The 16,806-nt window shown below is 50.5% G+C and overlaps 1 protein-coding gene across 1 annotated transcript in view; it reads left to right on the top strand.

Annotated features, from left to right (window-relative positions):
* The first annotated feature begins 238 nt into the window (after nucleotides 1–238).
* The window catches only part of ASTN2 (astrotactin 2), an 873,390-nt gene continuing 856,822 nt past the window's right edge, over nucleotides 239–16,806 (top strand). The window contains exon 1 of the mRNA XM_042963755.1: nucleotides 239–692. Coding sequence (XP_042819689.1) covers nucleotides 239–692 — 454 coding nt within the window. The remainder of the gene's footprint in view (nucleotides 693–16,806) is intronic.

The raw sequence follows: 16,806 nt of genomic DNA, 5'->3' as shown, positions 1-16,806 counted from the left end.
GAAGGGGGGGGGGGGCGGGCGGCGGGGCCCGGGGAGGCGGCGCGGGGGGGCGGTCCAGGGCCGATCGGGAGGCGGAGCCGGGAGCTGGGGGCTGCTGGCGCGCGGCTCCCACGGCTCCTTAGCTCCGGCGTCCTGGTTAGCTCCGGCGTCCGCCGCCGCCGCCGCCGCTTCCTCCGCTTCCTCCTTCTTCGCCGCCGCCGCCGCCGCCGCCGCTCGCAGCACCGCAGCCCCTCCCGCCATGGCGGCCGCCGGCGCCCGGCGCAGCCCCGGCCCCGGCTCGGGGCTCCGGGGGCGGCTGAGGCTCGGCTTCCACCCGGCGCCGCCGCCGCCGCTGCTGCTGCTGTTCCTGTTCCTGCTGCCGCCGCGGCCGCTGCTGGCCGGCGCCACCGCCGCCGCCTCGCGGGAGCCCGACAGCCCGTGCCGGCTCAAGACCGTCACGGTGTCCACGCTGCCCGCCCTGCGGGAGAGCGACATCGGCTGGAGCGGCGCCCGCGCCGGGGCCGGGGCCGGGACCGGGACCGGGACCGGGACCCGGGCCGCCGCCGCCGCCGCCGCCGCGTCCTCGGGCTCCGCCGGCTCCGCGGGCACCGCCGCCGAGTCGCGCCTCCTGCTCTTTGTGCGTAACGAGCTGCCGGGGCGCATCGCCGTGCAAGACGACCTGGACAACACCGAGCTGCCCTTCTTCACCCTGGGTAAGGCTGGGCGCCGGCACGCGCGGGATCCCGAGGAGCCCCGAGCCCCTAAGTGAAGCCGGACGGGTGGGGGCGCCCTGGGGATCCCCGCCCCGGGCTGCCCCGAGCGGGGTTGGGAGAGGGCGGCCGCGGGGCCCGGAGGACGTACAGGTGGTTGGAGAGCAGGACGGGCAGGAGGTCCCCGAGAGCGCGTGGCGGGAGCTCGGGGGCGTGCCGACACTCCCGCAGTGGGGACCTGTGTCCCCCGCTCTCTCAGCCCAGGCGTCGAGCTCTGCCGCGAGCCATCCCCGACGCCGGAGAACCCAGATGGCGGAGTGTGTTGGAGCTGGGGACCCGGGTCGTCCAGCCGCTCGCCGCTCCTCCGGGCACTGTCCCTGGCCGCTCGCGGTTACCGCCCCCTCACTCTCACCTCGGAGTTGGAGGCAAGGCTCTTCCAGATAGATTTTCTCGAGAATCGGAGCAGAGAAGCTCCATGTGGGATCACCCAGCCCGCGTAAACTCGGTCTCCGTGTGGGTTGTGTGACCTTGGCCAAGTCGCTTCCCCTCCCCGCGCCTCAGTTTTGGCCATCTGTGAAATGGGGCAGGGGAGGGTTGAGTGATTTCTGAGGTCGCCACGTCCAGGTTCTCTGATTCTCCCCCCCCACCGTCCTTGTCGCAGTCGGATTTCTATCCCCCTTCCAGGGGACAGCAGGTTGGTCCTCACGACGCACTCGCTGGACCGATAATAACAACTCAAAGGCCAGAAAACGGCAGGGAAGGGGAAAAGGGTGGGGGTGGGGTGGGGGCTCAAATGGAAAAGTTAATCCGAAAGTTCGCCAGCAGCTCGCTGCCTGCTGGTTCCCAGCGCCAATCCCGGAGGAGTCGGCCCTTCCGAGGAGCTGTGGGAAGCGCGGCTGATTTCCCACCCGGGTAATTGATAGCTTAATTATCTCGGAGAGCGTTTACAAAAACGTTCCCCCTTAGCTCTCCCGCGCTCGCGGATCGCTCGCTCTCCTCCCCTTTCGGGGGCGCAGGGCGCGATTGGCTGTCGGAGTCTGGCCAACGACAGCGCCTGGAAGGCGCCGGGGGCTCGCCGGGAGACTCCCGAGCCCTTCTTCCCCGGATCCGTGCCTTCCCGGGATCCGGCTCGGCCCTGGCGTCTCGCCGGTGAAGCGCTTTCGGGATCCCGGCTTGAACCTCCGAGGTTAACTCTTCGCTTGCCCGAGAAGCCCTAAAGACGAATCCGGAGACTAGAATGCTCTCTCCTGGGAGCCATAATATTTTAAAATGTGTTTTTGTGACCCCCGCCCCCCTTCCCTTTCACGCTGGCCGCCTCTGGAGATTTGAGGGAGTGCCAGGCCCGCTCGCGGTCGGTGCTCCAGCCTCGGGCGTCTGGCCCCGGGGCTCTCCCCAGCTGGCTGTAACCTGAGCTTTGCTGAGCTTTCTGGGAGGCGCGGCGGGAGTGCGCCTTGCAGGTTCCCTGGGGACTTCCCGCGGCGGCGCGTCTAGCGTGCGACACACACACACACACACTCAAGCATACACACACGCACCGACACACACATGCACACACACCAATAGCTCTTCCCACGTGCACCTGTGGGCCTGTCCATTTCATAGGAAGGGGTGAGGGTGGAGATAGGGGTTCTTCGGGTGAAAAGCTAACCCAGGGCTCAGGGCTGACTCGTGCCGCCTCCTCGCAGGGAAGGGTCCTTCTAGCGACCCGAAGGGTGTGCCTTCAGCATCACTTACTGTTTCACATTTCTTCCATCCTCGTGATCTCTCTACTCTAGGGTGTCCTGAGAGGTCATGAGTGGGAGGCTTCCTAAATGGCTGTTCAAGTAAGTGCGTAGAGGGGGACATTCTAGGGTATGGCATGACTTGGAAGCGAAGACCCCAGGGCATTCCAGTTCCCCAAGGATGTGGAGGACCCGGTCCAGCCAGCTGTCGGAGTCCCCGAAGAATTCCTGAAGCTGGCAATCTCTGCCTTTTGAAACTTAGGCTTTCAAGAGGGAGTGGGTGCTTGGGAGCTGGGGCAAGCTGAGTGAAGAGCTGCGTGGGGAGCTGGAAGTCTTGAATCCCCCAGGACCCCAGCATCGGCTGGAGAGTCTCCAGGCGCCCTCTGCTTGGAGACTTCCGCCTTCTCTGACGCAAGGCAGCTGAGCCTGGCGGCTGGGGACTGCCTGGTGAGGAGTGGGGGGTTGCTGTCCTTCCCGGCAGCTCTGAGCCCTTAGGATGCATGTGGGGAATTGTGTCTTGCCTCCTTCTTCTCCCCCCAGCGCCCTGGACTGGCAGCTCAGGCGCTCCCTCCGGGGGATTTGGCTAGCGAGGTAGTCACCAGATGGCCGAGTGTAGCAGGAGCTGTGTAGGGAGACGTGGGTTTTTTATTTGTGTTGGTCTTCCACTGTTTGCATGTAAACATGGAGTGCACAATGAGCTCTGGGAGGGCCAGGCTGGCTGGAAACGAGGGCCGGTGTGTGTGTATGTGTGTGTGTGTCTGGGGGTGGGGGGCACTGAGTCATTTATGGCCTTATCTTCCCTAAGGTCCCAAGGTAGCTCCATCCCATCATTTCATCCCCAGACCTTTCAAACATCCTTGCTTAGTGTTTTGTCTCTGGTGTGCGGGGCGAGTCTTTCACCACTTCCTGGACAGTTCAAGGGATTTGGAGACGATATACGCCACAATTGCCTACGCAGTCCGCAAATGCCAAATCCTGCCAATAGTGGGGTGTGTGGAGCCACCACTAGGGGGTGATAGTGTCCGCAGAAGCCCTCGGGCCATGCTGTGGGTTGTGGGCTCAGAGTTGGTGGTGGGAAAATGTCCTTGGCGTTAAAGGGGGCGAACAAACAAATAAAAGGTGCAGTTCCCATTTTACTGTTAGTTGGTGGACTTCAGGGTGCATACATTGCCTACCATCCCCAGTCACCAAAGCCCCCTGCATATCTGGCCCTGTCTCCCTCCGTTCTGCTTCTCTTGTTCCAGTTATTGGCTCTATTATCGGTAATGCCTCTCCATAGCTCTTCTCTCCCATCATGTTCTAGTCTGCTTTATATAGATGGAAGTTTGCCTCAGACTTGAAGTTTCCCCCCAATTTTCAGTGTCTGGGCCTCTTCTTTAGAATCTGATTATATAAGTCACTGGCACTGACAAAGTGAATTTCCTTGAAAGTGATCAAGAAATAGCAAATAGTTATTGAATCCTTAATGAGGTGCTAAGAACTTCACGTTTACCGTTTATTTTTAACCCACATAAAACATATGAAGTGGCATTGCAGTTATTACCATTTCACGGATCAGGAAGCATTTTTGGAGAGGTCAGGTATCTAGTCCAAGGTCGCAGTGCGGGTAAATGGCAGACCTGGAACCAGAATCTCATTCTACCAGACACCTACCTTCTTGGTAGTTGTGTATTGGCAAAGATGTGTTCAGGGGTTGGTTACATTTACGGAGGGCCTGGGGCAGGGTCTTGGAGAGAAATACACCAATCATCAACATGACAGCAACATTTCTCAGAGGAACTTCAGCTACACTAGGGTGCCAAAGTATGAGAGTTTGAAAGTAAGGCATGACCTTTGTTGACCCTGCCAGCTCAAAGTTCCATGATTCATGGGATATCAGAGGGCATTCTATTTAATGGTGCCAATGAGTGACAGAGATTACACGTTCTATAACATCAGGGAGGGAACACATCTCTGTAGATTCAGAGAAGCCTGGGGAAACTTCCAGAAAGGGGGGAAAAAATGCATGAGGCCTTTGTGGGGGGAGAGGTTGGAGGAGAAGTTGGAAGCTTCCGTGCAGCTTGGGAGCTTAGTGTTGGTTAAGATCTGGAAATCTCAGCTGTGGCCCACTGTGACCTTGAACAAGTCATTTATCCCCAGAGCTTCAGTGCTTTGTGTGGTAATATGAGTGGGTAGAGAAGCCCTAAAATAATCCTTCAGTGTAGAGACGCTATGAACTTGAAGTGCCCTGATGCACTCTGTTACTCTGACTAGCTCATCTGGCTTCTCACTGTCTCCTTTCTTTTGCTGGTAACACAGGGTGTTGGGAAGGACTGATTGAAAAGAAAAGAATTTAAACAGGAGCAAGTGCCAGTGCAGGGCTTCAGAGGTGAACTTGCACATCACTCAGTCCTCATTTGCCCCCAGGCAGCCCTGGAGTCCGCTTGTGGATTTAGCTTTCATGCCCACAGGTAGGGAAATGGCATCCTTCTTCCTGTACCTGACAGTAGCTGGACTGGGCTGTTTACCACCAGCCTTGATTCAGCAAATGGGGAAAAAGATAAAATTGAGGAAGCCCTCGTTGTCAACATGTCTTACTAAGCTGCCTTGGTATAGAAATGGCATAGCTGAGGAGTGTACTCTCTATTTGGGGGAGGGTACGTAGAAAGGAAAGCCTGTCTGTCAGTATGTCTGAATGTACCTGTATGAGTACATCTGGCAAGTGTCCTGAAGTTCTGCCCCAAAAGGATGCTCTTTGCAGGAAGCTGATTGGCCTGGTCTGCAAAGATTCATGAAAACAGAGACAAAAATGGATACCAAAAGAGAAAAGCCTCTGGAAGGAATTAGGACCCAGGCACCAAATCAGAAAGGTTGCTAGAAGCAGAGAATTTAGCCTAACAAGGACAGTTCATAAAGGGCCGGAGGAACTTGCTTCACATGTCAACAGGGAATGAGGAATGTGCTTTTTTCTGTGCAAGGTGCAAATACTAGGGGGCTGGTTCCCAGGAAGCTGTCCAGAACTCAGCATCCTGACCTCTAATGATTATAGGATCCATATTGAAGAAAGCCTGGAAGCAGAGACTATACAGCTATCTGGCAGGCATTTGGACACAGAACCGAAGTCCTAGGAGACAATGAGACTCTCTGCCCTTTTTGGTTTCCGGCTTAATTCTGAAGGTTGATGCCAGTTATTAATAGGGAGAAAAAAACATACAAGTAGTAGTAATCTGGGTCTTCTGTAGGGATTTCTGTCCACAGACTACTCATTAAAATCAGTTCCAGTGTTCTTTTCCTTATGGGTCAGAGAGAGAAATTCTGGGGTGGACAAGATGGCGAATGTGATATCTTCCAACAAAGCTAGGTTTAAAAATACATATGTGCCTTTCTCAATTGGGCACCAGGTCCTTAGCACCAAATAAAGTATCAGAGTAGTCACACTCCAGGCCCCATCCTGCTGTGATGGTCCAGCTTCCTGGGATGTTGTAAATGAGGGTCGCAGTTAGGGGCGTGTTCAGTGGTCTGTGATCTGAATCTTCTTCCTCTTTCCACTTGCTTCCCTCCCCCATCCCCAGCCTTTTACCAGCTTGAATCTGATGAAATATATTTAATAATCAGGGCAGATAGAGATGTATTATCTGCCCTCAGAACGTACCAAGTTCTTGAGAAGGCAGTGGGTCAGGGAGAGAGGTGGATTCGCTTCAGCTGTGTTACAGAGGCTCAAGTCCGGTCAGGGCCAGCCGGATTTGCTGTTTCGGGGGGTCAGTGACACCAACTGAGATAGCACTGCTCTGTAGGCTTTGGTGTGACCCACAGCTTGATAGGTTTCCTGAACTGGGCCCTCAGGCTGCAAGAGTATTCTGTAATTTTAATTTCTAGCAAGTTCGGCAGGTTTGCAATGGCCTCTGGCAAGCAAAATCTGTTTCTCTCATCCTTGCTTTGCTGTAAATTAGGCCTTGGCTGCCATAGGACAGTGTGAACACATGTGCTTCAGGGAGAGAAGGGTGGAGAGTGACAGTGACGTCCTTGGGTGAATTCATGAAAACTTTTAGCATGACCGTCAACGCTGATGGGCTCAGAGTACACAGAGTTTATATGGCAACATGGGCGTTCAGACTGGGGAAGAAACCTTCTTGAGGACTGGCAGTTCAGACTTTAACCCAGTGGTCTTGGGTCCCACTCTGTGTTTCTTTCCATCACACTGGACCTTGAACACATGACTGTGTGTTTATATATGTCCCAGTGTCTGAAACTCAGTTGAACAAACTCTCCTCCCCGCAAAAGAAAACCCCCAAAACAAAAAACCACAAAAAACCACACGCACAAAATACCTGAAAAACCAAAATCTAGGGAGAAAAATATCCCTAGGGAAACTGAATTTGTTCTCCTGCCCAAGTATCCAGCTGGTTGGCTCCAATCTCTCCCGAGAACCAGAGCTGATAGGTTTTGTTCTGGGGGAGGAGGAAGCCTCATTGCTTTTTACTCTAGCTGCTTTTCGGGGTGAGCAGAAGCAGCCTGCTCTTTTCCAGGAAAGGAAAGAAAGTTGGATTTAACCTTGCGGTAGAGCAGCATTACGGGGTTGCTTCCTTTACAGAGCTCATGCTTTCCCAAGTTCTCTCACTGACCAGCTAGTGGCAACAGAAGATTAACTATAATGAGAGAGAGAGAGAGCTGGTGTCTCTCCTTTCCGGGAGAGCTTGCAGCCTTTCTGCCCTGGAAGGAGGCAGACAGCAGTGCTTGGAGGGACAGGATCTGTTCTCCCTTGCCAGCGCTCTCCTTCCTCTGGCTTTTTGCTGCTGTCTGTAGTTCTCCTGGACAACAGTCCCCATAAAGACGTCCCTTTGGATTGGAAGGGGGATGGATGGGGACTACACAATGTAAGATCCAGGACTGAAACCTTTGTAGCTTCCCTACTGGTGTGCTAGAACATGCACATGCAAGCAGAGACAGAGCCCAACACGGGGATCGAACCCACAGACCGCAAGATCAAGACCTGAGCCAAAGTCGGATGCCTAACTGACTGAGCCACCCAGGCACCCCTATGCAAGCAGTCCAGTCTGTGAGTGAAGCATCGACGGGGTTGCTGTGTGGTGTAAACTGTTAGGGTTTTCACCTGACGAGAAACCGTTTCTCCATCCCCATTGTCAAAGGGGGAGGCTCACACCTCAAGGCTTCTCTCCACTACAATTTTAGAAGTCAACCCCATGGTCTCTTTGCCTCTAATCTACCCTCTGTACTTGCCGACAGCGTGACTGCATTAAAAGCCCAAATCTAATCGTGGCTGTTCTCTTCTAAAGCACTTCACTCAGGGCGCCTGGGTGGCTCAGTCAGTTAAGCGTCCGACTTCAGCTCAGGTCGCGATCTCGTGGTCCGTGAGTTCGAGCCCCGCGTCGGGCTCTGTGCTGACAGCTCGGAGCCTGGAGCCTGCTTCCGATTCTGTGTCTCCCTCTCTCTCTGCCCCTCCCTCGTTCATGCTCTGTCTCTCTCTGTCTCAAAAATAAATAAACGTTAAAAAATATATAAAAAAAAAATAAAGCACTTCACTGCTTCCCCACAGTTCTTAGTATGAAGTTCAAGCTCCTTATTGTGGTATAAGGTCCGTGACCTGACTGTCCAGAGTGCCCTATGGTAAGAACCCTCCCTTCTTGTTTTGTGACTCCCCCCCTGGGAAAATTCCTTCTTACCTTTGAGACTGAATTTAAATATCACCACATCTTTGCAGCCTCTCTTGACCTCACATTGGAGTTGCACACTGGAGCCTTGACGCCCACTATCAATATAAAAGAGTAGTATAGGGGTGCCTGGGTGGCTCAGTCAGTTAGGCATCCGACTTTGGCTCAGGTCTTGATCTTGCGGTCTGTGGGTTCGATCCCCGTGTTGGGCTCTGTCTCTCTCTCGCTCTTGCAAAAATAAATACATAAACAAATAAACATTAAAAAAGAGTACTATAATTATGACTAGTCCCTTAACTATTGAGCACCTATACTGTGCTAGGCACTGTTGCAGGTGCTTACGATACAACAGACAACAAAAGACAGAGCACTCTTCTATTCAGAGAGCTCATATATAGAAGTGAGCGAGTGAGGGTGTGGGTGGGTGTGTGGCAAGGAGAGGGCGCTAATGATGCACATAATAAATAAAATTAGGTAGTATGTGAGAAGGTGATAAATTCTATGAACAAAAGGAAATTAAGTAAAAGGGAAATTTTGGAGATGAGGAGATGGGTTTTCATGTTGCATAGAGCAGAGAGAGAGGAGCTCATTGAGAATGTAGGATTAGAACCAAGACTTGAAGGTGATGAAGGAGTTGGCCAAGCAGCAATCTACGAAGGGAACATTCCAGGCAGAGAACTGTTCCAGCAGAGACCTGACTGGGGAGCACGCCTGGGATGCCCAAGGCTTAGCAAGAAGGCCAGTGCATCCAGAGTGGAGTGAGCAAAGGAGGACAGGACAGGAGAGGAAGTAGAGAGCCAGGGAGGATTTTAAGCAAAAGAGTATCAACATCTGACGTATGCTTGGTAAGAATTACTTAGGCTTCTGTGTACAGGAGCAAAGACAGAAGCCGGAAGGCCTATAGGAGTCTGTTCAGGTGAGGCATGATGGTGGCCTAGAATGGGCATCCGTACTGGGCAAAACTGGAGAGGTGTTGGAATTGCACTCATCAGTCTTAACATCTGAGCTGGAATGCCGCCCCTCCCATAGAGACTTCTCTCTTTGAGCTCTCCTAGCCATTTCCTCTACCTTCTCCTATCTCCCTAATATTCTGAGGGTGTTTATAGGACTCAGAATGAGGTCAGTTTGGAGGAAAGTGTGCTGGGTTTAGGGAAGATGTTCTTTTGCAAATCATGGAAGCCAGATAAGGGATTGGAACTTTTTGCATCGTGGCAAACAGAGAAGCATTGAATGTTTTGGGGAAGATGATACACCATGGTTTTGGAATCACCAAATGTAGTAATTTAGGACATTATCTAAACAAAACGCTTCTGTGTAAAGATGGGGAAGTCGAGGTCACGTAGCAAGACGGTGATGAAGCCAGAACCAGATCTCAGTCTACTGACCCTTCCTCTGATGTGTCTTCCTCCCGCCTGGGGGAGGGGCAACTGGGCCACTAGGGGTGGGGGGACCGGGTGTTCCAGACTTTATCATTCTGGCATGAAGCAGGCTATGTGAGGACATTCATTGAACATTTACTGTGCCCCAGATGCCATGCTGGTGTATCTGTTCTCTCATTTCGTCCTCTCTACGGGCCTGAAAGACCAGATTCGGGCCATGTTTTAGGTGAACTCTGAGGCTCAGAGAGGTTAAGGGACATGCCCAAGAGCACACAGTGATTATACGGCCGGGCTGGCTCCAAACCCAGGCAGGTCTGTCTGGGTCTAAACCCCCTGCTCTCTCCCTTAGTATGCTGCACACAAGTAAGAGTGCTCTTCAGTTTCCATCTCTTTGACAACCTCTCTTATTTTTTATCTCTTCCTGCTCTCATTACCAAGAAGTTGCAGACGTTTCTATACAAGAACTTCAGGTGTGACAGCCTCACAGGCCCAAGGGACTGAACACCTTGTTTCTGGGCTGCCGGGAGCTGACTCAGCATCTCCCCAGGCCCTTCCGCTCTGTGCGGTGGTTCGCCAAGAGAGCACGAGGCCTGGTCTCATTTTCTCTAGATGCCACTCATTATCCCCGAGTACTCCACAGGCGAATTCCTACACTTCCATGCCTTCTCCACTCTCTCCCTTCCCTCTTTCCTCACCCCCTCTTTGCTTTCTGCTCTCCCTTCTTCCTTTTCCACTTTCCTCTTCTCTCGGTGCTTAGGGAAATCCCTCCTTGTGCTAGGCATAGTGTCATCCTGGGGGACCTGTCCTTTCAGGCACATGGAGAAGCTCTCTCTTCTCTTTGTAGAAATTGCCAGGACGTCCCTTGTCAGAGATCCAGCCCCCTTTTGACCAGGTGCTCTCCTCTCCACCCCATGTTGAGTTTTGTCCACTGAACGCTTCTTTGCAGCATCGTGCACTTTTAATGTTCCCGCCTTGAGAATGGAATTTATATTACATTATCTATACATATGGGATATATATACGAATCTATAACATTTAGATATAATGCTGTAAAAATCCAAATAAATGTATACCTTTCGTAGAATATTAGAACTGGGTAAAATCCTGTGACTTCCAGCCCAACTCCCTCATTTACCTGGCAAAGCAGAATACATTTTCCAAGATCCCAGAGCTAATCCAGGCTCCAGCCCAGCTCTGCCGATTGAGAGGCAGTGTTCTGGGGTGGAACACGCACCAGCTCTGAGGACCAAAAGCCCTGGGATCAAATCCCAGATGCTCTATGTCTTAACTGCCGACTTCTGTGGGCCACCTCTCTGAGCCTGTTTGCTCATCGGTAAAGTGAAGACGACATAATGATCACTTTTTGGGGTTGCTGTGACCATTATTTTTGGAGAGCTCTCCCTCCGTAAACTAGATTTTCATGAGTGCCTAGCACTGTGCTCGGTTTTTACTTACACGAAGCCCAGGATCCTTACAGAGATGTTACGTGCAAAGCACCCAGTACTGCGTCTGGCAAGGTTTGCGCTCCAAGCCTCTTAGCCACCTGGAATCCTCTTTTGGAAAGAGGTGGAGGTTTCAATAAATAATGAATGCAAATTACTTTTTCCTTCCCCCTCCTTCCTCTCCAGCACGCTATCCTTACAACTTCCCCCTCCCTTTCCTTCTCCCCCAGGCCAGGCAAAAAGGGATGCAATTGACCACTGATCTCTGCTCCTTCTCCAGAAGCAGGGGGAAGCAGGGGACTCCAGGGTTGTCTGAGGACAGTTTGGACAGAGAAGCTCTTAGAGCCTGAGTCTGAGGCAGGTGGGTGTTGTAGGAGGCAATCGGGGCAGAATTCTCTCCCTTCTGGTGGTGGCTGGCTGACAAAGCCTTGCTCTCAAGCACCCAGGAAAGTCACGAGTGGCTTTGCAAGCAGCCGAAAAGGGAAGGAACATTTCCATTAGCAGAATCAGCAGTAAAGAGATTTCCAGTCACAGTAATAGCTGCATTTGGGGGAATCATTTCAGTGGTGACTGTGGGCGGAGGACAGAAGGGGGTGGGGTGGCAAGGAAAGTCACAGAGACGTCTGGTTCACTTGCACTGAGTCGAGAGCGCCCAAGGAGAGCCAGGTGCCAGACTCAGAGTGACTGTTGGGGAGTTGGGTGGGTGCGTGAACGTTCTGGACCTTCTGCTTCCCTGCGAATGGACAGAGCTTCCTCCTCAGGGGTCCGTCCCCACGGGAGGCTGTACGCTCACACTATAGTGCCTTTGCTCTGATTACTTGGGTTACTCCTTTCAAGTTTTAGAGGCAGCAGCAACTTCCTAGGCTCTTGGGATTTGTAGGAGGGAAAGCTCCCAGTTTCCCCTAAAGTTCCCTACTCATGAGAATCACTTTGGAACCCAGTCTCTCATTCCTAGACTTGCTGAGGTACCCAGAGGGGCCTGGGAATCTATACCTTAAGAAGTGTACCAACTCTGTAACATATCCATCAGGGACCTGCATGGATGGCCCCTGGATACTTCTTCAACCTGCCTCCTGCCATTCTCCTTGGTGCTTCATGCTCTAGCCTTACTGACATCTTGCAGATTTATGAGGGCACCGGAACATTCTCCCCACTTGATCCTGAATGGAAATGCTATTCTCTCTGGTTAGAATGCTTTTCCCATCCCTGATTCACCTGGCCAACTCCTAGCCTTAACTCAGCTAGGACCTCCTCTGAGGAATCTTCTCTTTCTCCTCCAAGGCTTAGATAAAGATTTTTCCCCCCAAATGCTCATCCCCCTCCCCTTAGGATTGCCATACTTTGTGAATAAAAATAGATGCAAAAAATAAAATACAGGATGCCCAGTTAAACTTGAATTTTGGACAATGAATACTTAGTAGAATTATGTCCAGTGCAATATTTGGGACTTAGTTGTACTTAAAATGACTCTCTAATGATCGGAAATTAAAATTTAACCAGACATCCTGTATTTTACCTGGCAAGCCCCAGGGACTCTGTTTCTCTGTCTCCTGTCATTGACCACACTGGCAACATGTGATTTGCTCCCCAAACCTGCTCTTCCCACATCTCCCCTATTGCAGGAGATTGGGCTTCTATCCACCCAATTACTCAAGCAAAGGAGTCATTCTTGAAATGTCCTTTCTCTTGTCCCCCATTCTTTCATTCAGCCAACCTTATTGGTTTTACTTCTAGAATGACTCTCAGTATCCCTCGCTTGTAATCTCCTACTGCCATAACCTTCATTCAAGCTTCATCCTTGCTTACGTGGGCTGTTGTATCAGTTTCCCGTCTTCTGGCTGTGTCTCTGTCCCCATCCTTTCTTTCTAGTCTTTATTCAGCATACGGGCCAAATCCAGCTTACTGTCCACTTTTGTACGGCCTGTAAACTTCATTCATTCATTCATTCATTCCTTCATTCCTTCATTCATATGGGCGAAAAGAATCCCGCGAAAAGTAACACTTCAGGATAGTGACAATTACATGACATTCAAACATCCGTATCCACAAATAAAGATTTATTGCAATGCAGCCATGCTCCTACACTGGTGTATCAGTTGTCAATGGTTGTTTCCTGTTTACAACAGCAAAGTTGAGTAGTAGCAACAGTGAGTATCTGGCCCACAATGCTTAAAATGTTTACCGACTGCCCCTTTACAGAAAGTTTGCCATCCTTGCTGTATTCAGTGGCCAGAGTGATCTTTTCCAAAAGAAGCAAATTGGATCTTGTCATTCTCTCCTGTTTACAACCTTTGTTTTTCGGGACGCCTGGGTGGCTTAGTCGGTTGAGCATCCGACTCTTGATTTCGGCTCAAGTCATGATCCCAGGGTCTTGGGATAGAGTCCTGTGTTGGACTCCATACTGAGTGTGACGCCTGCTTAAGTTTTTCTCTCTCTCCTTCTGCCCCTCTCCCCAACTCCAGCTGTATGTAAAGTAAAAAAAAAACAAAAACAAAATGCTTTTGTTTTCCATTTCTCTTAAAAAAATTCCATTTCAGAGCCTAAAAATCCCAAAAATGCACCTTCTTCTGTGAATTCATTTTCCATTTTCTCCCTTGTTCGTGAAACTTAAATATCACTTCCTCCAAGAAGTCCTCCCTCACCCTGGTATACAGTCCCTTCATAGCTTTCTGTCCCGTTCATTTTCAAACCTTTACCTAATGGCCCCTCGAAGGTAGGGAATGTGCCTTGTTCATCTTTTTGCTCTCTGAACCACGAAGTGCAGGACACAGAGTATAGTGGGTGCTGAGTGGAGGTTTTCTGACCAAATGAATGCAACATGGACAACCTCAGGAGCAATAGTTTGTGAACAGCACCGTAGAGGGTACCCACCTCATTGGGGTTTTGCGTCGCTTACTTGGGAGATTGTTAGGGTTTCAAGAACTAATGTTTGCCTGCCCCTCAGCAGATGGTACCTTGGTGTTCGTTAAGTGAACAAAAATAAATAGGCCTGTACCTTCATCCCTAGGACCTGCCCCTTCCCCACTTTCTTTGTAGTTGGAGGGACTTAAGCCAATTCAAAGGGAGTCTTGGGAGTAAAGACCTTCTGGAACCCAGGGGGCAGGGTGATCTGGTGGCCAGGACTATGAGCCAGGAATCCTGGGGTTTGGTCTCAGTTCTGCTGGGTGTCTGTGGTTCCATCCCTTCTGCATTTTGGGCTTCCCACCCCCCCACCCCCCCACCCACCCCATTTCTGTTGTGGTTAGATTAAACCCTGTGATCTGTGAGGTTCTTCTCGGCCCAGCCAGCTCAGCAGGAGCCCGGGAGGGAGAAAAGGGCTCCCTCGAGGAGTCTGTGAGGCTGGAAGCTGCTGCAGAGGAGTAAGACCTCCCTCCCTCCCTTCCTCCCTCTCTGCATCCTTCCTGGGGCCTCTGAAGATCAAACCCTCAGCTCTGAATCCAGGTGCAACTCAAAATTTCAAGCCCAGTCTCACACTAATTTGTTAGGGAACCTTCTTCAATTACTTTCTTTCTAGTCTCCCCCAGGGAGGGAGACTGGAGAACTGACTGCCCAAAGTAACCAATTACTTGTCTGCCAATAGGTGACTTCCCTGTCCCTCCTTCCCTGCTTTTCTCTCTCCACTTTATTCTCCTGGCCTCTCAGAGCCACCTCTCCAAACTGTAGATGCCTCTAAGGGAGGGGTCCCCCTTTCACCTGGCTCCCTGTTCCCAGCCGGGGAATAGATAGCCAAAGGGGACAGCAAATGGGAAGGCTGGTGGCTGAGAAAGGGCAGAGCTGCAAACCTTGGGAAACCAAACAGGTTTACAAGTATGCTAAATAGCAGACTGTACTGCATTGGGAGGCCAACGCCTTCGATTTTGGTCCTGTGTCTGCCTTTCCTTTGCTAGAGGACCTCGAATAAAGGACAGTTCGTCTTGCAGCCTCAGATAAGATTGAGGAATATTGTTGGAGCCAGCTCTCCTTCAAGAAGCTGGGGAAGGTGGGGCTGGATACAGTCCTCCACAAGAATGGAGGAATCTTCCAGTCTTGTCCACCTACTGGGATCCCAGGTGCCTAGAGCCACGCCCATCGCGTAGTAGGCACTCAGTAAATATTTGCTGAACGAAGATCCGCACAAGTGGGAAATACTTGTGATCAGACATTGCCAGTCAGCAACTTCATTGGCTTTAGATCACTTCTCAGATGCAGTGTCCTCAGCAGCCGCTGCTATCAGCTGGGGTTTGCATGGGAGATGAATCCTATTCACATTTTCTAGACAAAACTGAATCCCCTACAACAACCCCTGGTTTACCTTAAGCTCCCCTTGCCTGGAGCTAAGCCCCTTAGTCATTATTCAGTGATTCTTCCATCCCAGTTGTGTGCCCAGTCCCTGGGGGCCCAGAAATGCAAGGAGTTCATAGTCTATGGTGATAACACTTGTACTTTCTGATTTAAAGAAAAAAAAAAACACCTCCTTTTCATGGGTATTTTTAGTATCTCCATATTACAGATGAAGACATGGCCATTCAGAGAGATCAGGCCAATTGTACAAGGTCACATAATAAATGGGATTAGCTGCATTTTTTTTAAAAAAGGAATCTTTGTATCACTATCACAAATGGAACACTAGAATAACTTGCTATAAATAGAAGATGGCCTGTAAGAGTAACTATGTAACTATTAAAGGAAACATATCTATATACAAATAGCTACATACATGCACAAATAGATGAATGTATATATGTAATATTAACAGGACCTCTAAATTTATCCCTCATACCATACTTTGGGAGCACATAGATCCAGCCCAACCACTGAGACAAAAATATTCATTTAAAATTTAAATTTTGCCCACAGGGGTGCCTGTGTACCTCAGTCGGTTAGGCGTCCGACTTCGACTCAGGTCACGATCTCGCAGTTTGTGAGTTCGAGCCCCGCGTTGGGCTCTGTGCTGACAGCTCAGAGCCTGGAGTCTGTTTCTGATTCTGTGTCTCCCTCTCTCTCTCTGCCCCTCTCCCACTCATACTCTGTCTCTCTGTCTCTCTCAAAAATAAATAAACATTAAAAAAACTAAAAACAATAAAATTTAAAAATCGCCCACTTAATTGTCAGATTTCCTCTAATATATGCATTAAAAAAATACCTTTCCTGCCTCATAGCTACTACCTATCTTTTAAGATCCAGCTCGGATGTACTTTAACTGCTTCCAAGATGACTCTCCTGGCATCACCAAGAACAGTTCTCTCCCAAGCCCTTGGTGTATTCATTGAAGTTCTTTGTTTCATGGAAATACTGTTATTGGCTAATTGTCTGCCTCTCTTCCTAGTCTTTAACCTTCCTAAGCTAAACACCTTGTCTCTTTCACATCTGTAACTCCAGCAGCTAGTGCATGCATGCTTAGTAAATTTTAATTTAATTTTAACGAAAAGCATACCAGCTTGCTGTACCAAATGCAGACCGTGCAGGGATATTATAAAGGAAACATTGAATGCCTTTCCCTTGCCCTGTCTCAGTCCCCAGAAATGATCATGATGAAGAATTTGCTGGGAGTCTTGTGGAATAAATACGCGCCTGAACAGCCACATTTGGTGAGAGAAAGTGACTTGTCCTGTGTCTCTCTGCAAGTTTCTTACAAGCAACTCAGATATATTAATAAAGATTCCACAGCTTTAAAATATGTTGTGCAAGCACAGTGCTATGGGTAGACCACAGCATCATCCTCTGTGCCCCATGTACAATATATTAGGAAGGAGATGGGTAATGTTCCTGCCATAATATTTTATGGAGGTACTGTGATTGGAGAAAGCTCATTGACCTTCTTATATTCAATATTAAGCCAACTTTACAAAGCTGCTCCATGCATGCTCAGGCCCCAGAATCTGCCTCCAAGATATACTTCAGTCCTCAGGCAGGGAGCCCCCTTCTTTACTGACCACTGCTTGAAAAAA

This window comes from Panthera tigris, chromosome D4 (genome assembly GCF_018350195.1).
Source record: "Panthera tigris isolate Pti1 chromosome D4, P.tigris_Pti1_mat1.1, whole genome shotgun sequence".
In the NCBI taxonomy this organism is placed as follows: Eukaryota; Metazoa; Chordata; class Mammalia; order Carnivora; family Felidae; genus Panthera; species Panthera tigris.
The sequence above is the reverse complement of the archived record's forward strand: the minus strand, read 5'-3'. Positions and strand labels throughout refer to the sequence as shown.